We start from the raw sequence: 27856 nt of genomic DNA, 5'->3' as shown, positions 1-27856 counted from the left end.
AGGAGGGAGAGGGAGGGAGAGAGGAGGGGAGGAGGGGGAGGGAGAGAGAGAGAGAGAGGCCAGGGAGGGAGTAGGGAGGGAGAGAGAGAGGGGGGAGAGGGAGAGAGAGAGAGAGGCCAGGGAGGGAGTAGAGAGGGAGAGAGAGGGAGGGGGGAGAGAGGGAGAGAGAGGCCAGGGTGGGAGTAGGGAGGGAGAGAGAGGGGGGGGGAGAGGCCAGGGAGGGAGTAGGGAGGGAGAGAGAGAGAGGGGGGGGGAGAGAGAGAGGCCAGGGAGGGAGTAGGGAGGGAGAGAGAGAGGGGGGAGAGGGAGAGAGAGAGGCCAGGGAGGGAGTAGGGAGGGAGAGAGAGGGGGGAGAGAAGCCAGGGTGGGAGTAGGGAGGGAGAGAGAGGGGGGGAGAGGGAGAGAGATAGAGAGGCCAGGGAGGGAGTAGGGATGGAGAGAGGGGGAGGGAGAGAGAGAGCGAGAGAGGCCAGGGAGGGAGTAGGGAGGGAGAGAGAGGGGGAGAGGGGGGGGCAGGGTGGGAGTAGGGAGGGAGAGGGGGGAGAGGGAGAGAGAGAGAGGGGGGTGGAGGGAGAGAGAGAGAGGCCAGGGTGGGAGTAGGGAGGGAGAGAGAGAGAGGGGGGGAGAGAGGCCAGGGTGGGAGTAGGGAGGGAGAGAGAGGGGGAGAGGGAGAGAGAGGCCAGGGTGGGAGTAGGGAGGGAGAGAGAGGGGGAGGGAGAGAGAGAGGCCAGGGAGGGAGTAGGGAGGGAGAGAGAGGGGGGAGAGGGAGAGAGAGAGAGAGAGGCCAGGGAGGGAGTAGGGAGGGAGAGAGAGGGGGAGGAGAGGGAGAGAGAGGCCAGGGAGGGAGTAGGGAGGGAGAGAGAGGGGGAGAGAGAGGGAGAGAGAGAGAGAGGCCAGGGAGGGAGTAGGGAGAGAGAGAGAGGGGAGGGAGAGAGAGAGAGGCCAGGGAGGGAGTAGGGAGGGAGAGAGAGAGGGGGGAGAGAGAGAGAGAGAGGCCAGGGAGGGAGTAGGGAGGGAGAGAGAGGGGGAGAGAGGGAGAGAGAGAGGCCAGGGTGGGAGTAGGGAGGGAGAGGGAGGGGGGAGAGGCCAGGGAAGGAATAGGGAGGGAGAGAGGGGGGAGAGATGGAGAGAGAGAGGGGGAGAGAGAGAGGGAGAGAGAGAGGCCAGGGAGGGAGTAGGGAGGGAGAGAGAGAGGCCAGGGGGAGAGAGGGAGGAGAGAGGGGGGGAGAGGGAGAGAGAGAGAGAGAGAGAGAGAGAGAGAGAGGGAGAGAGAGAGGGGGAGAGAGAGAGGGAGAGAGAGAGGCCAGAGAGGGAGTAGGGAGGGAGAGAGAGAGGCCAGGGAGGGAGTAGGGAGGGAGAGAGAGGGGAGAGGAGAGAGAGAGGCCAGGGTGGGAGTAGGGAGGGAGAGAGAGGGGGGGAGAGGGAGAGAGATAGAGGGAGAGAGAGAGAGAGAGAGAGAGAGGGAGAGAGAGAGAGGCCAGGGAGGGAGTAGGGAGGGAGAGAGAGGGGGAGAGAGGGAGAGGCCAGGGTGGGAGTAGGGAGGGAGAGAGAGGGGGGGAGAAGGAGAGAGAGAGAGAGGCCAGGGTGGGAGTAGGGAGGGAGAGAGAGGGGGGGGAGAGGGAAAGAGAGAGGGGCCAGGGTGGGAGTAGGGAGGGACCGCATTCCTCATTTTTAGTGTGCGTAAGGAACTGAGACAGTAAGATTGTTATATAGGGTCTAAAAGGCCTTATGGTATGCTTTGGGGGTGTGCAGCTGTGTGATACTGTAAATGCTAGGTTAGGGGTTTGGTATCGTAGTTTAGAGGTGTTTGCCATGTGGAACGGGAGAGAGTCAGATTGCTCTGACATATCCCCTTGCCGTCTTTACGCTCGGAGAATGTAGAACTCACAGCACGGTGACAATAATCAATAAAGCAGCGTGCTACTATGTCACCAGACCACTCTCAGTGTGTGTGTCTGTCTGCTCGTGTGTGTGTGTGTGTGTATCTATGTGTCTGTGTGTGTGTATCTATGTGTCTGTGTGTGTGTGTGTGTGTGTGTGTGTGTGTGTGTGTGTGTGTGTGTGTGTGTGTGTGTGTGTGTGTGTGTGTGTGTGTGTGTGTGTGTGTGTGTGTGTGTGTGTGTGTGTGTGTGTGTGTGTGTGTGTGTGTGTGTGTGTATCTACGTGTGTGTATCTATGTGTCTGTGTGTGTGTGTGTGTGTGTATCTACGTGTGTGGGTGTATGTGTGTATCTATGTGTCTGTGTGTGTGTGTGTGTGTGTGTGTGTGTGTGTGTGTGTGTGTGTGTGTGTGTGTGTGTGTGTGTGTGTGTGTGTGTGTGTGTGTGTGTGTGTGTGTGTGTGTGTGTGTGTGTGTGTGTGTGTGTGTGTATCTACGTGTGTGTGTGTCTGTGTCTGTGTCTGTGTCTGTGTCTGTGTCTGTGTCTGTGTCTGTGTCTGTGTCTGTGTCTGTGTCTGTGCGTGTGTTTAGGGAAGCTTCCACCAGAGCATTACCGGGGAGGTTTAGCTATAGTGGGCTGTTGCAGACATGAACCTACACGATGTTAACCCTAAGATGATTACTGTAGCGTCAGCTGGCCCTATTCTATTCCCGTTGAATATTCCCATCATTGATTATCTTGACACAAAGTGCTGTTCATTGAGTCAATACAGCCTCCTGCAAGTGAATACATATGAATACAGGAACTAAGTACAGTACATGATTTGTTCACATCACATTGTTGGGTGTAATTTACGACTAAATTCACTTTCATGCTTTATTGAACATCGGATGGAAATAGAATTGCTGATTCTACAAATATGAGCTGGACCCAGACAAAAAGGCACGGTAGAAGATGGACCATTTGTTGTTAAGTGTTGTCTCTAGGTGATTGGGTTTGTATCGAGCTCCTCCGTTGATGGTTTGTGTGTGTGTGTGTGTGTGTGTGCGTGCGCGCATGTGTGGGCGTGTGTGTGTCTATTACATGAGAGTGAATCTGACCCAGGTCTGAGTGAGTGAATGATGAGCTGTGTGTTTTAACTCCGGGCCAGAGCAACTCTGACCAGGGTTAGATTACACAGACACAGGCCTTACATCACTCCCTGGAGAAAGAGAGAGGGAGAAGAAGAGGTTCGGCGGGGACTTCATCCCTTCAACACAGTATCATGCTACGGATTTAGACTGGGGACCCTGGCTTGCTCTCTCCCAGCACACGCACACACACACACACACACGCACGCACGCACACACACACACACACACACACACACACACACACACACACACACACACACACACACACACACACACACACACACACACACACACACACACACACACACACACACACACACACACACACACACACACACACACACACACACACACACACACACACACACACACACACACACACACACACATTCTATTGGTATCAGCAGACAGGATACTGTTGCTGCTATATTATTGATGAAAGGATGGGTCATTGATCACAAGTGATAAGTGCTATTGACAGGAGGTGTGAAGAAAGTGTGTGTGTGTGCTTCTGTGTGTTTTTCTGTGTGTGTGTGTGTGTGAGTCTTTGCGCTTGAGTGCGTGTGTGTGCATGGGACAGCGCGACCCAGGGTCCCTAGGCCCTCGTTGATCATAGGGAAGTGCAGTCAGCAATTTTGGGGCTATGGAGGTCACCTCAGCAAAACTGTACACAGTATATTACATTAGGCATCATGCCACTGCTGTACACTGCGGAAGTGAATGTAAGGTGTGTACATTTCATCATCCTTATTATCAAACCACTGTTAATTCTGCTATTACAGTGTGTGTCCATGACCTGAACCCTAGCGTCTAATGGTCTTATATTCTCTAAGTAGTGAGGCTGGACTGAGGGTGGGGCAGAGAGCTGGAGTTGACCTTTAAAACACAGCAGGAGCTAGCTGTTCATTTTCCTCCCACAATCTCTGTCTCACACACAAACACACACACACGCACGCACGCACGCACGCACACCCACACACACACACACACACACACACACACACACACACACACACACACACACACACACACACACACACACACACACACACACACACACACACACACACACACACACACACACACACACACACACACACACACATTGTAATCTGTAATGCACCATGACAGCCCCCCCGCCACGTTGCACTGAGCTGTGGAGAGTGACTGGGGCTCATATTCAGTGCCATCAGAAAGCATTCCTACCCCTGCACTTATTCCACATTTTGTTGTGTTACAGCCTGAATTCAAAATGGATTAAATAGATTTGAGCAAATGTGGTGAAGATGAAATACAGTAATATCTCATTTACAGACCGTAAGTATTCACATCCCTGAGTCAATACTTTGTAGAAGCACCTTTGGCGGCGATTACAGCTGTGACTCTTTCTGGGTAAATCTAGGAGCTTTACACATCTGGATTGTACAATATTTGCACATTATTCTTTTTTAAATTCTTCAAGCTCTTGTCAAGTTGATTGTTGATTATTGCTCGTCAGCCATTTCCAAGTCTTGCCAAAGATGTTCAAGCTGATTTAAGTCAAAACTGCAAGTTGGCCACTCAGGAACATTCAATGTCGTCTTGGTAAGCAACTCCAGTGTAGATTTGGGCTTGTGTTTTAGGTTATTGTCCTGCTGAAAGGCGAATTTGTCTCCTAGCTGACTGAACAAGATTTTCCTCTTGGATTTTGCCAGTGCTTATAGCTGTATTCTATTTATTTGTATCCTATCAATCTCCCTACTTGCCGATGACAAGCATACCCATAACATGATGTGTTTTGTGTTTGATTTGCCCCAAACATAATGGTTCAGGACAAAAAGTACATTTCTTTCTTTCATTTAAAAAAAAAAGTGTTACTTAAGTATGACTTTAAAAAAAAAAAGTATTAATATATTTTTAAGCATTACTTAAGTGCCTTGTTGCAAACAGGATGCATGTTTTGGAATATTTTGTGTTCTGTACAGTCATCCTTCTTTTCTTTGTGAGGCATTGAACAACCTCCCTGGTCTTTGTGGTTGAATCTGTGCTTGAAATTCATTATTTGATTAAGGGACGTTACAGATCCTTTTATGTGTGAGGTACAGAGATGGGGTAGTCATGATACAGTGAATGTTAACCGCTATAATTGAACATGGAATGAGGCCATGTAACTTTTTATGCGATTTGTTAAGCACATTTTTACTCCTGAATTTATCTAGGCTTGCCATAACAAAGCATTTGAGTACTTATTGTGTGTAGAGCAGTGGCACAACGTTGAAATTTAAAACATTTTAAATTCAGGATGTAACACAACAAAATGTGGAAAAAGTCAAGGGCGTGTGAATACTTTCTGAAGGGAGAGGGAGAGGGAGAGGGAGAGAGAGAGAGAGAGAGAGAGAGAGAGAGAGAGAGAGAGAGAGAGAGAGAGAGAGAGAGAGAGAGAGAGAGAGAGAGAGAGAGAGAGAGAGGGGGAGAGAGAGAGGGAGAGAGAATATGTTGGACTGTTCTAATGGCACTAGTTCTACCTGCGGGCTAGATAAAAGTCCCGTGCACACAGCAGACACGCTCTCCCTACTGCTTTATTCATTTAGAAATGTCACGTTCAGTGGAGAGGGGAGGCAAATGCGTTTCATTAGCCACTAGGCCCAGGCGCCCTCTGAGAGGAGGAATGTTGAAAGACTCATATCTAAATGTGGAACAGGAGCTAGATGAAAATAAAGCAGTCTACTCTGTTTTCTGCTCCTGGGTGTGTTCGTCTCTCCCGAGTGGAAAAAAAAGTGTGATATAAAAGATTAATTTTGTACTATAATGTTTTTCGTCATCTTCCAACAAGAATGAATTGGACATCTGGAGAGATGAAGTTCACCGACTTTTAGCTGGTTATCCCTCATTTGAGATTTGGTTCTACTGTAAGTGCCCGAGATTATCCTTGAAAATACTGCCTGTGTCTGTGTTTTGGCACTAGTTCCCCCTGGTTTCCTAGGTCAGTTATTAAAGCCAACTGATGATGTTTCAGGTCAGGAGCCTGGACAGCTGATCTGGGACCTGTGGCTGAGAGCCCGAGGAGTAACTCTCTTTTGGCCCGAGTCAGACCTCTGGCACAGAATGAGAGAAAGAGAGAGGTGGAGATGTAGCGAGTGTGAAAGGGAGAGAAGCAGATTGAAAGAGACAGAAAGAGAGGGTGAGAGAGACAGCAGGTTTTGAGCGGGCAGAGAAGCGAGAGGGCAGAGAAGAGAGAGGGCAGAGAAGCGAGAGGGCAGAGAAGCGAGAGGGCAGAGAAGAGAGAGGGCAGAGAAGAGAGAGGGCAGAGAAGAGAGAGGGCAGAGAAGAGAGAGGGCAGAGAAGAGAGAGGGCAGAGAAGCGAGAGGGTAGAGAAGCGAGAGAGCGAGAGCGAGAGGGAGATAGAGAGAGAGAGAGAGGGAGAGAGAGAGGGAGAGAGAGAGGGCAGAGAAGCGAGAGAGCAGAGAAGAGAGAGGGCAGAGAAGCGAGAGGGCAGAGAAGAGAGAGGGCAGAGAAGAGAGAGGGCAGAGAAGAGAGAGGAGGGCAGAGAAGAGAGGGCAGAGAAGAGAGAGGGCAGAGAAGAGAGAGGGCAGAGAAGAGAGAGGGCAGAGAAGAGAGGGCAGAGAAGAGAGAGGGCAGAGAAGAGAGAGGGCAGAGAAGAGAGGGCAGAGAAGAGGGCAGAGAGAGAAGAGAGAGGGAGAGAGAAGAGAGAGAGAGAAGAGAGAGGGCAGAGAAGAGAGAGGGCAGAGAAGAGAGAGAGGGCAGAGAAGAGAGAGGGCAGAGAAGAGAGAGGGCAGAGAAGAGAGAGGGCAGAGAGAGAGAGAGAGAAGCAGAGAAGAGAAGAGAGGGCAGAGAAGAGAGAGGGCAGAGAAGAGAGAGGGCAGAGAAGAGAGAGGGCAGAGAAGAGAGGGCAGAGAAGAGAGAGGGCAGAGAAGAGAGAGGGCAGAGAAGAGAGAGGGCAGAGAAGAGAGAGGGCAGAGAAGAGAGAGGGCAGAGAAGAGAGAGGGCAGAGAAGAGAGAGGGCAAGAGAGAGGGCAGAGAAGAGAGAGGCAGAGAGAGAGAGAGCAGAGAAGAGAGAGGGCAGAGAAGAGAGAGAGAGAGAAGAGAGAGGCAGAGAGAGAGAGAGAGAGAGAGAGAGAGAGAGAAGAGAGAGGGCAGAGAGAGAGAGGAGAGAGAAGAGAGAGTGCAGAGAAGAGAGAGAAGAGAGCAGAGAAGAGAGAGGGCAGAGAAGAGAGAGGAGAGAGAAGAGAGGGTGCAGAGAAGAGAGGGCAGAGAAGAGAGAGGGCAGAGAAGAGAGAGGGCAGAGAAGAGAGAGGGCAGAGAAGAGAGAGGGCAGAGAAGAGAGAGGGCAGAGAAGAGAGAGGGCAGAGAAGAGAGAGAGAGCAGAAGAGCAAAGCAGAGAGCGATAGGGAGATAGAGAGAGGAGATGGGAGGGAGATAGAGAGAGAGGAGGGAGGGAGGGAGAGAGATAGAGAGAGAGAGGGCAGAGAGCAGAGAAGAGAGAGGGCAGAGAAGAGAGAGGGCAGAGAAGAGAGAGGGCAGAGAAGAGAGAGAGAGAGAGAGAGAGGGCAGAGAAGAGAGAGGGCAGAGAAGAGAGAGGAGAGAAGAGAGAGGGCAGAGAAGAGAGAGGGCAGAGAAGAGAGAGGAGAAGAGAGAGGGCAGAGAAGAGAGAGCAGAGAAGAGAGAGGGCAGAGAAGAGAGAGGGCAGAGAAGAGAGAGGGCAGAGAAGAGAGAGGGCAGAGAGAGAGGAGAGAAGAGAGAGAGCAGAGAAGAGAGAGGGCAGAGAAGAGAGAGGGAGAAGAGAGAGAGAGAAGAGAGAGGCAGAGAAGAGAGAGAGAGAAGAGAGAGGGCAGAGAAGAGAGAGAAGAGAGAGAGAGAAGAGCAGAGAAGAGAGAGAGAGAGAGCAGAGAAGAGAGAGAGGCAGAGAGAGAGAGAGGGCAGAGAAGAGAGAGGGCAGAGAAGAGAGAGAGAGAGAGAGAGAGGGCAGAGAAGAGAGAGGGCAGAGAAGAGAGAGAGAGAAGAGAGAGGGCAGAGAAGAGAGAGGAGAGAAGAGAGAGAGAGCAGAGAAGAGAGAGGGCAGAGAAGAGAGAGAAGAGAAGAGAGGGCAGAGAAGAGAGAGGGCAGAGAAGAGAGAGGGCAGAGAAGCGAGAAAGGGAGAGAGAGAGGGAGAGAGAGAAAGAGAGGGCAGAGAAGAGAGAGGGCAGAGAAGAGAGAGGGCAGAGAAGAGAGAGTGCAGAGAAGAGAGAGGGCAGTGAAGAGAGAGTGCAGAGAAGCGAGAGGGCAGAGAAGAGAGAGGGCAGAGAAGAGAGAGGGCAGAGAAGAGAGAGGGCAGAGAAGAGAGAGGCAGAGAAGAGAGAGGGCAGAGAAGAGAGAGGGCAGAGAAGAGAGAGAGAAGAGAGAGGGCAGAGAAGAGAGAGACAGAGAGAAGAGAGAGGGCAGAGAAGAGAGAGGGCAGAGAGAGAGGGCAGAGAAGAGAGAGGGCAGAGAAGAGAGAGGGCAGAGAGAGAGAGAGAGAGGGCAGAGAGAGGAGAAGAGAGAGAGCAGAGAAGAGAGGGCAGAGGGCAGAGAAGAGAGAGGAGAGAGAAGAGAGAGGGGAGAAGAGAGAGGGCAGAGAAGAGGGCAGAGAAGGCAGAGAAGAGAGAGCAGAGGAGGGCAGAGAAGCGAGAGGGCAGAGAAGAGAGGGCAGAGAGAGAGAGGGCAGAGAAGAGAGAGGGCAGAGAAGAGAGAGGGAGACAGAAGTAGCAGAGAAGAGAGATAGAGAGAGGAGATGGGAGGGAGATAGAGAGAGAGGAGGGAGGGAGGGAGAGAGATAGAGAGAGAGAGGCAGAGAAGCGAGAGGGCAGAGAAGAGAGGGGCAGAGAAGAGAGAGGGCAGAGAAGAGAGAGGGCAGAGAAGAGAGAGGGCAGAGAAGCGAGAGGGCAGAGAGAGAGAGAGGACAGAGAAGAGAGAGGGCAGAGAAGAGAGAGGGCAGAGAAGAGAGGGCAGAGAAGAGAGAGGGCAGAGAAGAGAGAGGCAGAGAAGAGAGAGAGGGCAGAGAAGAGAGAGGGCAGAGAAGAGAGAGGGCAGAGAAGAGAGAGAGAGAGAAGAGAGAGGGCAGAGAAGAGAGAGAGAGGGCAGAGAAGAGAGAGAGAGAAGCAGAGAAGAGAGAGAGGGAGAGAAGAGAGAGGGCAGAGAAGAGAGGGCAGAGAAGAGAGAGGCAGAGAAGAGAGAGAGAGAGAGGAGGGCAGAGAAGAGAGAGGCAGAGAAGCGAGAGAGCAGAGAAGAGAGAGCAGAGAAGAGAGAGGGAGAGAGGGCAGAAGAGAGAGGGCAGAGAGAGAGAGGGCAGAGAAGAGAGAGGGCAGAGAAGAGAGAGGGCAGAGAAGAGAGAGGGCAGAGAAGAGAGAGGGCAGAGAAGAGAGAGGGCAGAGAAGAGAGAGGGCAGAGAAGAGAGAGGGCAGAGAAGAGAGGGCAGAGAAGAGAGAGGGCAGAGAAGAGAGAGGGCAGAGAAGAGAGAGGGCAGAGAAGAGAGAGGGCAGAGAAGAGAGAGGGCAGAGAAGAGAGAGGGCAGAGAAGAGAGAGGGCAGAGAAGAGAGAGGGCAGAGAAGAGAGAGGGCAGAGAAGAGAGCGGGCAGAGAAGCAGAGGGCAGAGAAGAGAGAGTGCAGAGAAGAGAGAGTGCAGAGAAGCGAGAGGGCAGAGAAGGAGGGCAGAGAAGAGAGGGCAGAGAAGAGAGAGGGCAGAGAAGAGAGAGGGCAGAGAAGAGAGAGGGCAGAGAAGAGGGCAGAGAAGAGAGAGGGCAGAGAAGAGAGAGGGCAGAGAAGAGAGGGCAGAGAAGAGAGAGGGCAGAGAAGAGAGAGGGCAGAGAAGAGAGGGGCAGAGAAGAGAGAGGGCAGAGAAGAGAGAGGGCAGAGAAGAGAGAGGGCAGAGAAGAGAGGGCAGAGAGAGAGAGAGAAGAGAGCAGCAGAGAAGCGAGAGGGAGAGAAGAGAGAGGGCAGAGAAGAGAGGGTGCAGAGAAGCGAGAGGGCAGAGAAGCGAGAGGGCAGAGAAGCGAGAGGGCAGAGAAGAGAGAGGGCAGAGAAGAGAGAGGGCAGAGAAGAGAGAGGGCAGAGAAGCGAGAGGGCAGAGAAGAGAGAGGGCAGAGAAGAGAGAGGGCAGAGAAGAGAGAGGGCAGAGAAGAGAGAGGGCAGAGAAGAGAGAGGGCAGAGAAGAGAGAGAGAGCACAAGAAGTAGCAAAGCAGAGAGCGATAGGGAGATAGAGAGAGGAGATGGGAGGGAGATAGAGAGAGAGGAGGGAGGGAGGGAGAGAGATAGAGAGAGAGAGGAGGGAGGGAGGGAGATAGAGAGAGGAGGGAGGGAGGGGGCTGGCGGCAGCCTCTGCAGATGGAGGATAATTAAATATTAATGGTTAGCAGTGATGAGGCCATAATTAGGGCTCAATGGCGTCAGGCAGGGAAAGCACAGTTCACACACCGTGGGAGAAACTGGCTCCATCTGAATCTAAATACACAGCCTTTTAGCTATCTCTTAGCCTTTCTGTCTCAACCTCACTCCTTCTCTCTGTCCGTCCATCCCTCCGTCCTCCTCCATCCGGATATTTCTCTCATTCTTCATCGCTCTCTCTGTTCCCATCTCTTTTCTTTGCAGTCACTCTCACCAGCCCTTGCCTTTCTCTCTCCCTCTATCAATCATTTCTTTCTCCATCCATCTCTCCACCCCTCACTCCGTCCCTTTGCTATGGAAAGGGGTAAGGGTGTGTGGTTGAGCCTGTGTGAATCTGAGGCAGTAAATGTTGTTCTAATGTGCTGTTGTAAGTGCTATCCCATTGACCCCGTTGACAGCACAGATGTTCCAATAACCACGACGGCCCTCCCTTCCTCTGGTGTCTTATTGCTGTTAATAGTGTGTGTTGTATTAACCAGTCTGTTCTCTCTGTCTGTCTGCAGTGACGTTGTTGGACTCCATGTCTGCTCTGGGAAACCTAGGCTGGGAGGCCTACCCTGCCGAGGGGGTGAGTAGCGCTGTGAGATCACTTTCTGTATGAGGCGGCCACACTGGATCAATCTTGATCCACAGGCGCTCACACAGACACAAACTTTACCTAACCAACTTTAACCCAGTGTTCATTTTGGCAGTGTGTTTTAGATTTAGTTTAATCTTAGTCATTTGGAAAAAATATCATGAAGTGTTATATGCTGACCACACCCGCGAGCGCTGCAAAATAAGTGTACACATACATGTTATTCATTCATTGCATCCAAACTGCTTGCGCGCATCACCGAGCATCTGTGTAGCCAAGCGCCAAAATAGAACTTGGTTCTATTTGTCATGCTTGACGCGATGCAAGTCCCACCTCTCCCATCTCCTCATTGGGTATTAGGAGCATATAACCACATGGGTGATTGAAAAATGAACTGAGGTCCACACTCCAGTCCAGTTGGTGGTGGTAATGCACTTTAAAGTTGGTTGCCAACCGCCATATAATGTCCAACGAAGAAGAAAGGGACTGAAGGCGGAGAGATTACTAGAAACTAACTCGGTTTCCCTTTTATCTGTGGATTAATTGTCGGAGTCGAGGACCTTGTGCATTTCAGGTAAAATAACAACCCAATGTTTATATCCAAGGACAAATTATCTAGCAACAGCAAGCTAGCTAGCTAAATTTCCATGAATGAGTAATGCTTTTCGACCTTTCAGAGTTCTTATTGATATTTCAACCTGCGTGTCCTGATCGCGTCTGGTGTGGATTGACAAAATCAACAAGCGAGCGATGGCGGACGCCCAGTCTGGTCAGCATGTTAGCCTCATTTTTGTCATTTAAATAATGATTTAGTCTAGTTATTGTCAAAATGACGAAAACAGAGGGCCATTTTAGTCAACTAAATGCCCTTTCATTGTTGTCACATTTTAGTCACATCACATTTGTATTGCCTCATTAACCTATAGTAAACATGAATCACTCACTTCCATGTGCACATACATACATTTGGTCTACACATTTTAATTCATAGCATATTATATTCTCTTCCCAACAGCAGACAATGGATACACATATACAGTACATAAGAATAATATTATATTATATAAGAATGATCTTGCCATGGAAATTCCTCCAGAAAACGTATGTTTTGGGTCCGAGAGGCACTTTGTCATTATAACGTTGGAGGAGATATGTTCATGTGCGTAACGTGTTTGGTGGCCTCATAAATGCTAGCCAGCTAGCTAATATTTAGAAACAATATATTAAGTTTGGCTATAGTTATGCTAACCCGTTTGCAATCTCTTTAGCTTTGCTTGCTAGCTACAGAGGCTAGCTGGCTAGTTAGCTACAGTAGTTAGCAACTGCCATCAGTTGTTGTGTTATCATATTTTGCCTGTTCCACCATTTGTAGAATGCATACTGACATTTGAATATAGCGTGGGAATAGGGAGTCCGGACACGGCAGACACATTTAAATGTAGGTGTAGACACATGACGCGTTCGGAATTCCATGATTAGAGCTCTATGATCAGAATAAAAGTCAAACGGGGGCTAATGACTTCGAACGGGAGCTAATGACTATTTCGACCAGTGATGTAGTCGAGTCACTAAACCTCGAGTACCAAGTCCCCTGTGCTCGAGTGATGAGTCAAGTCACTAAACCTCGAGTACCAAGTCCCCTTTGCTCGAGTCACGAGTCAAGTCACTAAACCTCGAGTACCAAGTCCCCTGTGCTCGAGTCACGAGTCAAGTCACTAAACCTCGAGTACCAAGTCCCCTGTGCTCGAGTCACGAGTCAAGTCACTAAACCTCGAGTCCCAAGTCCCCTGTGCTCGAGTCACGAGTCAAGTCACTAAACCTCGAGTACCAAGTCCCCTGTGCTCGAGTCACGAGTCAAGTCACGAGTCCCTGTGGCTGTAGTCTGAGTCCCAGTGCTCGAGTCCTGGTCCAAGTGCTCAAGTCTGAGTCATTGGGTCCACATGAACTGCAAATAAAGTTATTTACCCAGTCAGACATAGCGTAGTGACATGAGGAATTGAGTCAATAAATAGTTTTCTATCAGTTTTCATTGTGCCAACAAATATTTGCATATATGCTACTGATAATGTTCCCATGGCTCCGTTCAGTTGAAAAACATTCTCAGATGTTGCCGATAAAAATTCCATGAGTAGAGCCGCCGTCATTCCTTATTCAACACGTTCCAAAACGTTGTGTCCTGCTGAATGAGCCGCAGGTTGTTAGCTATAGCTAGCTAATGAAGTAACATGACAAAGTGTAGCCTTGACAAATGGTTAATGGTCCGGTCTGCAAGTAGCCGAGTTTTAGAATAGCCCGCGATATGCTGTATGGATGTCAAAAATGTAACGCCGGTATCATGTCTTTTCAACAGTAGCATAAGGGCTAAAATCAAGCCGTTTTTCTCTGGGGAAAAGAGGGAGTCTTGGCTACGTTGGCTCCCGAGCCCGTATGTGAAATGCAGCGGGAGAAGTGGGAGGGTTGAGCGAGACGACAAATTCAAAGACAAACTACTTTTCTATAACCTACGTACTCAAGGGATAGAAAACACATAGACCGTTTTTTTCTCCACTTTTGAGCTCAATTCTGCTTTTGTTTTTTCAAATTGAAACAGGCAAAGGGTAGCTAACCAGAAGTCTGACGGTGACTGGTTAGCTAACGTGAAGCAAGAGAGTTGCCTGTGCGACGTGTATAATCGGAGGCAGAGCTGGAGCGGGGACCTTGTCTGGCCACACTCATCCCTTGCTCCCCCGCAGCTCACCAGCTGATGTGCCACATCCTTCCCACTTCTGAACAGAACTGAGCTGCGCGTCTGTGCTGCTAATATGAATTGTGCTTATCACCGAAAAGCTCTCAAGTGCCAATCAAATCCAATTTTATTTGTCACATACACATGGTTAGCAGATTTTAATGCGAGTGTAGCGAAATGCTTGTGCTTCTAGTTCCGACAATGCAATAATAACCAACGAGTAATCTAACCTAACAATTCCACAACTACTACCTTTGTACACACAAGTGTAAAGGGATAAAGAATATGTACATAAAGATATATGAATGAGTGATGGTACAGAACGGCATAGTCAAGATGCAGTAGATGGTATAGAGTACATTATATACACATGAGATGAGTAATGTAGGGTATGTAAACAAAGTGGCATAGTTTAAAGTGGCCTGTGATACATGTATTACATAAAGATGGCAAGATGCAGTAGATGCAGCAAGACGCAGCAGTTTAAATGAGTACAGTATATACATACACATATGAGATGAGTAATGTAGGGTATGTAAACATCATATTAAGTGCCATTGTTTAAAGTGGCTAGTGATACATTTTTACATCAATTTCCATCCATTTCCATTATTAAAGTGGCTGGAGTTGAGTCAGTATGTTGGCAGCAGCCACTCAATGTTAGTGGTGGCTGTTTAACAGTCTGATGGCCTTGAGATAGATCTCTCCAAAACAACATTGTCCAGTCCACCTAGTAGTCAGATTTTAGTCACAGAGATCATTTTGTCTCGTCAAAAAATAATTTTAGTTTAGGTTATAGTTTTTGTCGGAATCTATTTCGTTATGGTCTCATCAATTGCGACTGAGAAACAGGTGTTTGACTAATGTTTTTGTCACAATTGTTTTGTTGACGAAAATAACAATGCACTAATCACGACAATAGGCGCTCGTGTAGACCTGAAAGCATTGGATCGCTCGTGTAGACCTGAAAGCATTGGATCGCTCGTGTAGACCTGAAAGCATTGGATCGCTCGTGTAGACCTGAAAGCATTGGATCGCTCGTGTAGACCTGAAAGCATTGGATCGCTCGTGTAGACCTGAAAGCATTGGATCGCTCGTGTAGACCTGAAAGCATTGGATCGCTCGTGTAGACCTGAAAGCATTGGATCGCTCGTGTAGACCTGAAAGCATTGGATCGCTCGTGTAGACCTGAAAGCATTGGATCGCTCGTGTAGACCTGAAAGCATTGGATCGCTCGTGTAGACCTGAAAGCATTGGATCGCAGACCTGAAAGCATTGGATCGCTCGTGTAGACCTGAAAGCATTGGATCGCTCATTGTGTAGACCTGAAAGCATTGGATCGCCTGAAAGCATTGTCGCTCGTAGACCTGAAAGCATTGGATCGCTCGTGTAGACCTGAAAGCATTGGATCGCTCGTGTAGACCTGAAAGCATTGGATCGCTCGTGTAGACCTGAAAGCATTGGATCGCTCGTGTAGACCTGAAAGCATTGGATCGCTCGTGTAGACCTGAAAGCATTGGATCGCTGTAGACCTGTTGTAGACCTGAAAGCATTGGATCGCTCGTGTAGACCTGAAAGCATTGGATCGCTCGTGTAGACCTGAAAGCATTGGATCGCTCGTGTAGACCTGAAAGCATTGGATCGCTCGTGTAGACCTGAAAGCATTGGATCGCTCGTGTAGACCTGAAAGCATTGGATCGCTCGTGTAGACCTGAAAGCATTGGATCGCTCGTGTAGACCTGAAAGCATTGGATCGCTCGTGTAGACCTGAAAGCATTGGATCGCTCGTGTAGACCTGAAAGCATTGGATCGCCGTAGACCTGTAGACCTGAAAGCATTGGATCGCTCGTGTAGACCTGAAAGCATTGGATCGCTCGTGTAGACCTGAAAGCATTGGATCGCTGTGTAGACCTGAAAGCATTGGATCGCTCGTGTAGACCTGAAAGCATTGGATCGCTCGTGTAGACCTGAAAGCATTGGATCGCTCGTGTAGACCTGAAAGCATTGGATCGCTCGTGTAGACCTGAAAGCATTGGATCGCTCGTGTAGACCTGAAAGCATTGGATCGCTCGTGTAGACCTGAAAGCATTGGATCGCTCGTGTAGACCTGAAAGCATTGGATCGCTCGTGTAGACCTGAAAGCATTGGATCGCTCGTGTAGACCTGAAAGCATTGGATCGCTCGTGTAGACCTGAAAGCATTGGATCGCTCGTGTAGACCTGAAAGCATTGGATGAAAGCATTGGATCGCTCGTAGACCTGAAAGCATTGGATCGCTCGTGTAGACCTGAAAGCATTGGATCGCTCGTGTACCTGAAAGCATTGGATCGCTCGTGTAGACCTGAAAGCATTGGATCGCTCGTGTAGACCTGAAAGCATTGGATCGCTCGTGTAGACCTGAAAGCATTGGATCGCTCGTGTAGACCTGAAAGCATTGGATCGCTCGTGTAGACCTGAAAGCATTGGATCGCTCGTGTAGACCTGAAAGCATTGGATCGCTCATGTAGACCTGAAAGCATTGGATCGGTGTACGTGGCATGAAACTCTGACTTTGCTGGAGACACTGACATCAGCGAGGTAGTCATTTTATTAGAATCAGTGAGTTGTCTAGAGTGGAGTGCAGGGTGTATTCAGTAGCAGCAGTGTGGAGAGAGAGAGCAGTGGAGGTTAGAGCGATGGCTTCTTAAGCGTTCTATAGCTATATTTGGAGTCTGGAGGGGAAATTTACTAATTATTTCCGCTGCGCTGAAAATAATGCGATAGTCGCTGGCTCGCTCCGTTTTTTTTGTTGGGCGACTGCGATTTGGGGAGGGGGTTAATATTTTTTTACGTAACACTGGGGTTGAGTTGCGTAACGGTGAAGGTAACAGCCCAGGAAGTCGCAGAATGCCAGCGTCACGCCTCTTTAGAACACAACAGAGGAATGTTAGTAGAAACCAGCTGAGCGAGAGAGTGATAGGGGACAGAGAGCTAAAATCTAGAGTATTTTCTTTCTGTCAGTGAAGGCAGCTTCATTGAAAGGAAGTCGGTATGATTACAGCCTTGTTTGCTGGCAACGCCAAGGCTGCGGGTTTCATTCCAGCGTGAATGCTTAGCTGAATGCATAATGTTAACCACAGACCTGGGTCAAATAGGCATTTCAAATACTTTAGGTATAATATTGATTGGAGGTGGGTGGAGTTTGCACTTTTTTGGGGACAATCACATTAGTCCACTTGTATCGGGGCAGGCTAAATCAAACAGTCGCCGGTTGGACATGTGTATTTCACCCAGGTCCGGTTTACAGTTTGAAATAAAGACCACGCTGTTTAACACGCCACCTTGGTGGTTCAAGGCGCCTGCTTTGTGCCCGTGCTCTCGCACCCACTGGGTGAGTAGGGGGAGGGGGGGGAGTAGTTACTTCAGGTGACATAGGACACACAGGCTGGTTGAGGCACTCCACAGCGTCAGGAGATAACGACAGGGATGATGATACCCTGCATTAGCCTGCATTGCCCTGCACCTCACCTCACATCAGCCCGAAGTCACCCGAAGAAATAGAGGGAGAGAGAGCGAGGGGTAGAGGGGGGAGAAAGAAAGAGAAGCGAGAGAGAGAGAGAGAGAGAGAGAGAGAGCGATACAGAGAGAGAGAAAAATAGTGAGAGAGAGGGCAGATAGAAGGAGAGCGAGATAGCGAGTGAGATGGAAAGACCCAGAGAGAGAATGAGAGAGGGAGAGAACGACACACTCAGAGTTAAATGATGCAAGATAAACACCCGGCTTTAGCACCAGTAATAACTGGACGATTGACATGCATTTGTCTTTTCATGGTTTTTCTTCCGTTCAAGAACCAGACGTTTAGGCTGTCAACGAGTCTGACATGTGGCAGCAACCCTAGGGAACTGAAAAACGCATTATAGGCTACACACGCCTCTCTCTCTCACTCTCTCTCTCTCTAACACAGAGAAGAAAATGGGAAATTAGTTCTCTCAACGGGAGAGAAAAAGGGAGGAGAGAGACAGAGAGAGGGAGAGAGAGATATAAACAGAGGGCTGAGGTGCTGAGAAGCATGTCTCTCTGGGTCTTGTGTTTCATATAAGGGGGATTATCTAGTTAAACCCGGACCCCTGAACCTGCAGAGAGGTCACACAGACATTCCCACCGTTCAAGATATGGCCTTAGCTGGATAGCTGTCTCTCTGACTCAATCCACCACCACTTGACCCCCACAGGTCAGACTTAGTACGGCCTGCCCCATAGCCAGATGTGTGCTGGAGTCTGAGCAGAGCGACCCACTTCTATCACACAACTGGGGTGTTTGTGTTTCTGCGGCAGGATAGAAAACAAACACAACCAGTAATGATATTGCTTGTCGCTCTTTCCTGCAGACAAATTACCTCGTGGCCTCATGGGTGGAATGTTATTCATATTTTTCATTATTTCATCATTAATAAACATTATTTCAAAAAAGCCACCAAAAATCCAGTGTTTCTGTGTCAAACGGTTTGTTATATTTCAGTCTTCTGTGATGTATATAAAGTGTAATATTGAGATGCAAACTCAAAATGTAATACATTTCAACTCTTATAGTTCATGTATGTGAGGTGTATACTTTTCTTTCAAAGTAGATTTGCTTAAGACTACCAAGAAACATTCTGTGCGGCCCTGATTTAGCCCACGGCAGTAAAAGGTTCAAATATAGGCCCCATATCTTTATGAATATATTTGGGAGCACCCCCTTTCTCTGCTCTCTCTCTCTCTCTCTCTGTCTCTTAGACAGATGTTATTTCAGAGTTTGATGGCCAATTATGTATAAGTATCTGTAACTACAAGATGATTGCGGGGGGAAATTATGTTAAGCCAATGAAGGGTTTAACCCGAGTCCTGATGTGACGGTTTTTTACCCTGCTTCAAAGCAATCAGGCCAGCTTCGTTGTGATTTGTCGAGGGATTAGAACGCTCAAAGAGGAAAGTTCTGTCCAGAATGCTAATTAGCGGTCAAACTGAAATGCCATCGCTATAGCAACAGGTTCACTGATTGAGTGCGCGCGTCGTTTGTGTGTGTGTGTGTGTGTGTGTGTGTGTGTGTGTGTGTGTGTGTGTGTGTGTGTGTGTGTGTGTGTGTGTGTGTGTGTGTGTGTGTGTGTGTGTGTGTGTGTGTGTGTGTGTGTGTGTTCGGTGATTGAGAGAGAGGGGCTAAACTCTCCAACCTGTCTAAACAGTTCTCTCTTATTCACATCATCCATATGAATTACTTCAGAATGATTTTGTTTAGATAGAAAGTATAGGCTTGTTAGTTTCAATTAAACGTTGGGTTGATTTTCTCGTATTTCCTGGTGAGGGAGGAGGCTTTTAGAAAAAATAGACATCAAGAATATGACCAGCATCATTTGATTCTACCTGTACTATATGTTGGAAATGAATAGTCTGTTGTTGGGCGATATGGCCAAAGTATCATATTACGGTATTTTTCAAATTTCTTACAGTATTTGATGGTATTTAAATGTTTTTGAATAAGACAAATTCTACATTTGCTGTATGAGTAGGGTGTGACCCTAGGGTGGCAACACATACTGTTCTTTCGAATTGACTTAAATCTTTCTAAATTCTGATGGTTTTATACTGTTAAATTAAACTTCAACCCCCAAGAAAATTCTGCATTTTCATACATTTCTGCATTTGCTGCACTCATTTGAGATCATTTCCACACTGCCATGTAGGGCTGTACGATATTGGCAAAAAATGTAGGCCTTATTTTTAACCAAATGTTGCAATTATCATTATAATTCCATAGTTCAAATATAATAGTGGGCACTTTGAAAACAGTGTTGTTTAACATGATAACGAAGAAAACGGCCAGAGAGGAGTTATTGTGACAGGGTAGGAACCAAAGTGTTGGTCAGTGTTTCCTAGGGGACACTATAATCTTTGGCTACATGAAATGTTTTCTCTTAGCTACTACATGTAGCTAACATATTCATGATTTGCCTAATCCTCTTCAGCTTAGAAGATACTGCTGCACAAACAACATGCTGATTTAGGCCTACACCATCACTGGTACCAGGCTGTAGCTAGCTGCGTTTCCTCTGATTAGCCCGTGCTTAAAAAACACAAACTAGCTGTTTGCAGGTGGAAGAAACACAAACTAATAGTGTAATTATAGAACGCTTGTAGATTCACATTAAGAAGTGGAAACAACATTGTTGCATGTGCTGCATTGACCATGTAGGCTGAATGCAAGTGTCTCCTGGTCGAGCAACAACAAATGCTCTCCTTGAGTGACAAGGCTAGACCTGTGTGGAAAGCGGCATGGAGAGAGAGAGAGAGACAGCGGATATAAAAATGTACATTACAGGCTGCATATCACGATTTATCAATACTGGTATATAGTCAAACACACTGTACCACCCAGCCCTAATCTATTATTTCAGAACATTGAACTAAGAGTTCATCACTGAGAGAACTGAGGAAAGGATTTGGTGAGGCGCGGATTTCGGTGAAGCACGTCCTTAGGTAGAGAGATAGTACTGAAACCCACCTGGCCGCGAGACCAAACTGCCTGACAATCACCTTTCACATGGAAACAGCTCCACAAACAAGCAAGGAAGTCTGTGTAGTCCTCACACTCAACCTCCGCTCCGAGGGAAATAAACAAAACGTCACGAAGCCCTCTTTATTCCTCAATAGCTATCCTCTTTAACTCCATAATCACCGCACTCTAGGGAACTAGCCGCACGTGTGTGCCTATGTGCAGTGTGTGTGTGTGTGTGCACAGCCGTGTATGCCCTCTCAGTCTCCTGTGATGTCCGACTGGTCCTGCTCCACACAGATGGGTCCGTTTAGCTGACAGCCGCGTCTGTAATTTACACGCATTCATTCCTCCCTCGGTTTTTCTCTCTCTCTATCCTCATCTGTTGTTTTTTTTCTTCCAACTGGTGAAATAGAACGAGAGAGAGAGAGAGAGAGAGAGAGAGAGAGAGAGAGAGAGAGAGAGAGAGAGAGAGAGATACAGAGAGAGAGAGAGAGAGAGAGAGAGAGAGAGATCGAGAGAGAGAGAGAGAGAGAGAGAGAGAGAGAGAGAGAGAGAGAGAGAGAGAGAGAGAGAGAGAGAGAGATACAGAGAGAGAGATACAGAGAGATACAGAGAGAGAGAGAGAGAGACAGAGAGAGAGAGAGAGAGAGAGAGAGAGAGAGAGAGAGAGAGAGAGAGAGAGAGAGAGACAGAGAGAGAGAGAGAGAGAGAGAGAGAGAGAGAGAGAGAGAGAGAGAGAGAGAGAGAGAGAGAGAGAGAGAGAGAGAGAGAGAGAGAGAGAGAGAGAGTGAGGAAAAGAGTTGGCCTCGAGTAGAACGCAACTCGTTTTCTATGTCGCTGATACTCATGACATCGTCGTAGTTATAGCCTGTACACAGGGCATAGGGGTGCCCTTGGCCAGGTCAATTGGTCTGTAATATTCCTGGCCCTACCTATGACAAACTCCTAAATTGTTTCCTCTGTGCTACTCTAGTCCCAGCTCAGGAGCCAGTCCTGTGGAAGGCCCAGTGGATTAAAAGCAGCTGACTGAGAGTCTGTTTCCGTCTGTTTTAGTACTCAAGACTTTAGGTGAAATGTGTCAAGCCTTTGCCGGCTTGTCGACCTGTCGAGTTCAATTATCCCCAAAATCTGAGCTTTTTCTTTCGAGTCTACAACCCCCTTGTCTTTCTCTGTCCTTTTCTCACTTTCTTTCTCTCCTTTGCCTGTCTGAAACCCCTGTCTTTCTCTTTCTCTCTCAATCCTGCATTCCCTCTCCTTTGTTCATTCTCTCTCTCTCTGTCTTTCTCGCTCTCTCTCTCTTTCTCCTTCATTCTCTCTCTCTCTCTCTCTCTCTCTCTCTCTCTCTCTCTCTCTCTCTCTCTCTCTCTCCCTCTATCTCTCTCGCTCTCTCACTCTCTCGCTCTCTGTCTTTCTCCTCGCTCTCTCTCCTGTCTATCTCCACTCCAGTATAATTTGCATCCCATCCGAGTGAAATTAGAGGGAATGTTTTGCAATAGCCAGCTGCACTGACCAGAAAATAGTTGCCTTTGTGTGTGTGTGTGTGTGTGTGTGTCTCAGGTTTGAATGTTGAAATGTGATATGTGTTCATCAGTCAGTAGTCTATACAGAGCCTGAAAAGAGACTGGTACTCTGAACTGAGAAGGTGGTCTGTGCATCTCCTCACCCCAAATGAGATTCATACTGAGTTGGCTCATTGTGTGTGTCTGTGTGTGTGTGTGCGTGTGCACGACTGTGTTTTTAAGCCTAGCTGTCTGCTTCCTCTTTGGTAGGTCCTGGTCCCTGAAACTCTATGAAACCACACTGGTTTATTTTCCTTTCCTTGAAGGAATAGAAATGTTTTCCCTCTCATGCGAGAAGTGTTCTGAATTACTTCTCTGAGCACAAGTGGAAACAGATGGCAATATATGAGGGGAGACGAAGTAGCTCTGTCCTACGTCTCTCTCCAGATCAAGGACACACACACACATACACATACACACACATAAAGTCACTCTCTCTCACACACACACACACACACACACACACACACACACACACACACACACACACACACACACACACACACACACACACACACACACACACACACACACACACACACACACACACACACACACACACACACACACACACACACACACACACACACCCGCACACACACACTCGCATCCGCACACACACACTTGCACCCACACACACAAATGCACATGCATGAAAACACGCATACGCGTGCATGTGCGCGCACTATAACGTGATTACTTAAATGTACACAGATGTTTTTTTGTCACTTAAATACACACGCATACCCCCCCGCCCTGCAATCCTCTAACCCCCCTTCTCTCTCTGCAGTGGGAGGAGATCAGTGTGATGGATGAGAGGAACACTCCCATGCGTACCTACCAGGTGTGCAACGTGATGGAGGCCAGTCAGAACAACTGGCTGAGGACGCGACACATCACCCGCGACGGAGCGCAGCGCGTCTACATCGAGATCAAGTTCACCCTCCGAGACTGTAACAGCCTGCCTGGAGTACCAGGCACCTGCAAAGAGGTCTGTCTGCTGATGGTTTCCATTCTGTCGACAATTGTTCAATACTCCTTGCTTCAAGGCCACGTTTGACTGAAATGTCATAACGTTTCGAATCTTGACCTTGGAGAGGTGATCTTTCGGGTCAAACCGTTTTGCATAGAGCTACGGCATAACAAAAAGGCAACGTTTTTTTAAATCAAATGCAAAAATGTCCATTTGTGTGTTTCCCAGACGTTCAACATGTTCTACTATGAGTCCAACAACGCCAACCTGTGGTTCATCAAGGAGAGTCAGTACATCAAGATAGACACCATCGCTGCTGACGAGAGCTTCACACAGGTCAGTGGAAACACAGACTCCCAAAGGGAGAGGTTGCCTCCAACTACAGATCTAGGATCAGAGTACCTTACCCCCCAATCCTAACATTAACCTCAGATTTCCCGAACCATTCTTATCTTAACCATTAGGAGGATGAAACAAGTTCTGACTGGACATGGAGTGAAGGGCAACTTACATACTGAGGGCAACTGAATCCCCGTAATAATAATGACCATAAACATCCTTTCCTACTGCGTCCGTTCGAGCTGAAACAGAACTGTAAAATAGGCCAAAGTTTGACTAAATCTGTTTACTTTCCCTCTCTCTAGGTGGATGTGGGCGACCGTGTGATGAAGCTTAACACAGAGGTGCGTGACATCAGCAACCTGAGTAAGAAGGGGTTCTACCTGGCCTTCCAGGACCTGGGAGCCTGCATCGCTCTGGTCTCTGTCCGTGTCTTCTACAAGAAGTGTCCCCTCACCGTGCTCAACCTGGCCCAGTTCCCCGACACCGTCACGGGGGGCGACTCGGCCCTGGTGGAGGTCAGAGGGCTGTGTGTGAACGCGTCAGAGGAGTTCGAGGCCCCCAGGATGTACTGTAGCGCCGACGGGGGCTGGCTGGTGCCCATCGGGAGGTGTGTGTGCAAGCCGGGGTACGAGGAGCATAAAGACTTGTGCCAACGTAAGTGTATTTAATCAAGCTTTTTTTCTCCCATTTCATTTCTTGAACTGGATTGTTGCTTAAGGGCTTGGAACCACACATCGGCTAGCCAGTGGCGGCTGCTGAGGGGAGGACGGCTCGTAATAATGGCCGGAACGTGTGAATTTCAGTGACAGGTTTTTGGAGAACCTTTCGGAAACCTGAACAAGCGTCCGGGCAAACAGGATGCTAGGCCGCAGATTTTTTCCCCCCACCATGGTATCGCGATACTTGGCCCGGTATCGTATTGTTTGTTAAGTGTTGGTATTGGGCCTAGTCCTGATAGATCTAGATCTAATACTCTACTTAGAACGGAGAAACTGTTCCAGACAGAATATGAATACAGATAGACGGCAACGTTGTGGAAAACAATGTGGTTTACCGGGATGGAATGATGACGACTGTGGGTATGTGGGTTACTACCCCCTGTTGGATGGATGGGTGTGTGTGTGTGTGTGTTTGTGTGTATGTGTGTGTTAGGCAACCCCCTTACGTAGCGAGGACAATGTTATGAAAGAGAAGGTCGGGAATTGCTTGGAGGCAGCTTGTGTTTGTGAGTGTCTGAGCGAGCGAGAAGATGCGTATGTACCATTTGGAGGAAGTGTAGGAGAGGGGATGCCTCAGGTAGCAGAGTATTAAGTTGTTAAACTCCACAGATTTGAGAGAGAGTTTGTGTGTGTGTGTGTGTGTGTGTGTGTGTGTGTGTGTGTGTGTGTGTGTGCGTGCGTGCGTGCGTGCGTGCGTGCGTGCGTGTGTGTGTGTGTGTGTGTGTGTGTGTGTGTGTGTGTGTGTGTGCGTGTGTGCAGTGTGTGTGTGTGTGTGTGTGTGTGTGTGTGTGTGTGTGTGTGTGTGTGTGTGTGTGTGTGTGTGTGTGTGTGTGTGTGTGTGTGTGTGTGTGTGTCAGCTGACCATTATCTTCCCTTGCTAGAGCTGTCTTAGGCTCAGTTGTGATAACTCAACCCCGTGGTACTGCATGTAGGTAGGCTGTTTGTTTCTCTGGTAAGATGCAGCTGAACATGCACAAGCTTCCTCACGAGTCCTTTGGGAATGTAGATTACAGTACCAATCCTTGTGCTCCGAAGTTCCTAGGAATATAATTGAATAAGAAGGATGGTGAACGTGCAGAGAGACGGCCGAATTTGAGGTGCGATTTCATTGTGTTTTAGCACCACCCGCTATGTTCGAAGGATCAATGCGCCTATAATCAACACAATCTGCTTTTTCAAATTGCCGGCATCTTGACTCTAAAATTGGGATCATCTATACTCTGCAAAAAAACAAAAAAGAGGAACGAGAGCCATGTACAATATGGCATGAAGGCCGCCATCTTTATGCACATCCGCTATTGTGTGCTGGGTGCCTTTCACTGTGAGATCATCGTTGTGGCAGATAGCTATATTGGAATTACCACAGTTTCACTGCTGAACACTATTTTACGAACTCTCAGTTAAAACTTCATTGCAACTCCAGGTCCAGGCTAACACATCAAAGGCGTTTCACCTCTGGGCAATGTCACGTGTTAACGGAGACACACTCCCACTATAAAAATGGCCATATATTTTTTTTTACAATCAGGGCCAAGTTAATGCTATGTATGTTTTTATAGGTATTTGTTTGTGCTTTAATGCAATACTAACAAGTACTTGTTCAAATATATACTTGTTTTTATTTGAACAATTACTTGTTACTATTGTAAGATACACTGAGTACACCAAACATTAGGAACACCTATCGTCAGGTCATGGACTCTACGAGGTGTCGAAAGCGTTCCACAGGGATGCTGGGCCATGTTGACTCCAGTGCTTCCCACAGTTGTGTCATGTTGGTTGGATGTCCTTTGGGTGGTGGACCATTCGTGATACACATGCGAGACATGTTGAGCGTGAAAAACCCGGCAGCGTTGCAGTTCTTGACACAGACCGGTGCGCCTGACACCTACTACCCTGTTCAAAGAAACTGAAATATTTTGCCTTGCCCATTCACCCTGAATGGCACACATACACACATACACACATACACACATACACACATACACACATACACAATCCATGCCTCAGTTGTCCCAAGGCTTTAATAAAACTCCGGTCTCCTCCCCTTCATCTACACTGATTGAAGTGGATTTAACAAGAGACGTCAATAAGGGATCATAGCTTCAACCTGGATTCACTTGGTGAGTCTGTCATTGAAAGCTCAGGTATATTTTGTATACGGTGCAATTCGGAAAGAATTCAGACCACTTGAAATTTGACACACTTTGTTGCGTTACAGCCTTATTCTAAAACGGATTCCATCGGTTTCCACCCTCATCAATCTACATACAATACCGCTTCATGAAAAAGCAAAAACTGTTTTTAGAAATATTAGCAAATTTATAAAATAGAAAACAATTCAAAATCACATTTATATAAGTATTCAGACCCTGTACTCAGACCTTTGTTGAAGCACCTTTGGCAGCGATTACAGCCTCGAGCTTCTCCCATTCTTCTCTGCAGATCCTCTCAAGCGTTGCTGTACAGCTACTTTCAGGTCTCTCCAGAGATGTTCGATCGGGTTCATGTCCGGGCTTTGTCTGGACCCCTCAAGGACATTCAGAGACTTGTCACAAAGTCGCTCCTGCGTTGTCTTGACTGTGTGCTTAGGGTCGTTGTCCTGTTGGAAGGTGAACCTTCGCCCCAGTCTGAGGGCCTGAGCGCTCTGGAGCAGGATCTCTCTGTACTTTGCTCTGTTCATCTTTCCGTCGATCCTGACTAGTCTCTGCTGCTGAAAAACATCCCCACAGCTGCCACCACCAGGTTTTATCGTAGGACTGTTGGCAGGTTTACTCCAGATGTGACACTTGGCATTCAGGCCAATTAGTTCACTCTTGGTTTCATCAGACCAGAGAATCTTGTTTCTCATTGTCTGATAGTTGTTTGTGTGCCTTTTTGGCAAACTCTTAAGCGGGCTGTCATGTCTTTTACTGAGGAGTGGCTTCCGTCTGGCCACTCTACCATAAAGCCCTGATTGGTGGAGAGCTGCAGAGATGTTTGTCCTTCTGGAAGGTTCTCCTATCTCCACAGTGGAACTCTGGAGCTCTGTCAGAGTGACCAATGGGTTTTTGGTCACCTCCCCGACCAAGGCCCTTCCCCCTCTGAATGCTGCAAACAAACCTTTGTGTGGAGACGACTCTCAAATAAACACTACCTATGGGCATTAATATGGAGTTGGTCCCCCCTTTGCTGCTATAACAGCCTCCGCTCATCTGGGAAGGCTTTCCACTAGATGTTGGAACATTGCTGCGGGGACTTACTTTCATTCAGCCACAAGAGCATTAGTGAGGTCTGGCGCTGATGTTGGGCGATTAGCCTGGCTCGCAGTCAGCGTTTCAATTCATCCCAAAGTTGTTCGATGGGGTTGAGGTCAGGGCTCTGTGCAGGCCAGTCAAGTTCTTCCCGACCGATCTCAACAAACAATTTCTGTATGGACTTCACTTTGTGCACAGGGGCATTGTCATCCCCAAACTGTTGCCACAAAGTTGGAAGCACAAAATCATCTAGAATATCTTTGTACGCTGTATCTTTAAGATTTCCCTTCACTGGAGCTAAGGGGCCTAGCCCACCAAACTTTACAGTTGGCACTATGCATTGGGACAGGTAACGTTCTCCTGCCATCCACGAAACCCAGATTTGTCCGTCGGACTGCCATATGGTGATCTTAGGCTTGGGTGTGGCTGCTCGGCCATGGAAGCCCATTTCATGAAGCTCTCTTGACGAACATTTCTTGTGCTGACGTTGCTTCCAGAGGCAGTTTGGAACTCAGTAGTGACTATTGCAACCGTGGACAGGTTGATTTTTACATGGTACGCGCTTCAGCACTCTGTCCTGTTCTGTGAGCTTGTGTGGCCTACCACCTCACGGCTGAGCCAATGTTGCTCCTAGACGTTTCCACTTCACATAACAGCACTTACAGTTGACCGGGGCAGCTCTAGCAGGGCAGAAATTTGATGAACTGACTTGTTGGAAAGGTGGCATCCTATGACGGTGTCACGTTGAAAGTCACTGAGCTCTCCAGTAAGACCATTCTACTGCCAATGTTTGTCTATGGAGATTGCA

General features: G+C 48.1%; 1 protein-coding gene across 2 annotated transcripts in view; it reads left to right on the top strand.

Moving 5' to 3' along the window:
- Positions 1-27856, top strand: part of epha4b (eph receptor A4b) — a 197148-nt gene that overhangs the window by 14831 nt on the left and 154461 nt on the right. For both annotated transcript variants that reach the window (XM_046359281.1, XM_046359280.1), the window contains exons 2-5: positions 10912-10976; positions 22569-22769; positions 22980-23087; positions 23396-23747. In XM_046359281.1, the coding sequence (XP_046215237.1) occupies positions 10912-10976; positions 22569-22769; positions 22980-23087; positions 23396-23747 (726 nt within the window). The remainder of the gene's footprint in view (positions 1-10911; positions 10977-22568; positions 22770-22979; positions 23088-23395; positions 23748-27856) is intronic.

Source organism: Oncorhynchus gorbuscha, linkage group LG08 (genome assembly GCF_021184085.1).
Source record: "Oncorhynchus gorbuscha isolate QuinsamMale2020 ecotype Even-year linkage group LG08, OgorEven_v1.0, whole genome shotgun sequence".
In the NCBI taxonomy this organism is placed as follows: Eukaryota; Metazoa; Chordata; class Actinopteri; order Salmoniformes; family Salmonidae; genus Oncorhynchus; species Oncorhynchus gorbuscha.
The sequence above is the reverse complement of the archived record's forward strand: the minus strand, read 5'-3'. Positions and strand labels throughout refer to the sequence as shown.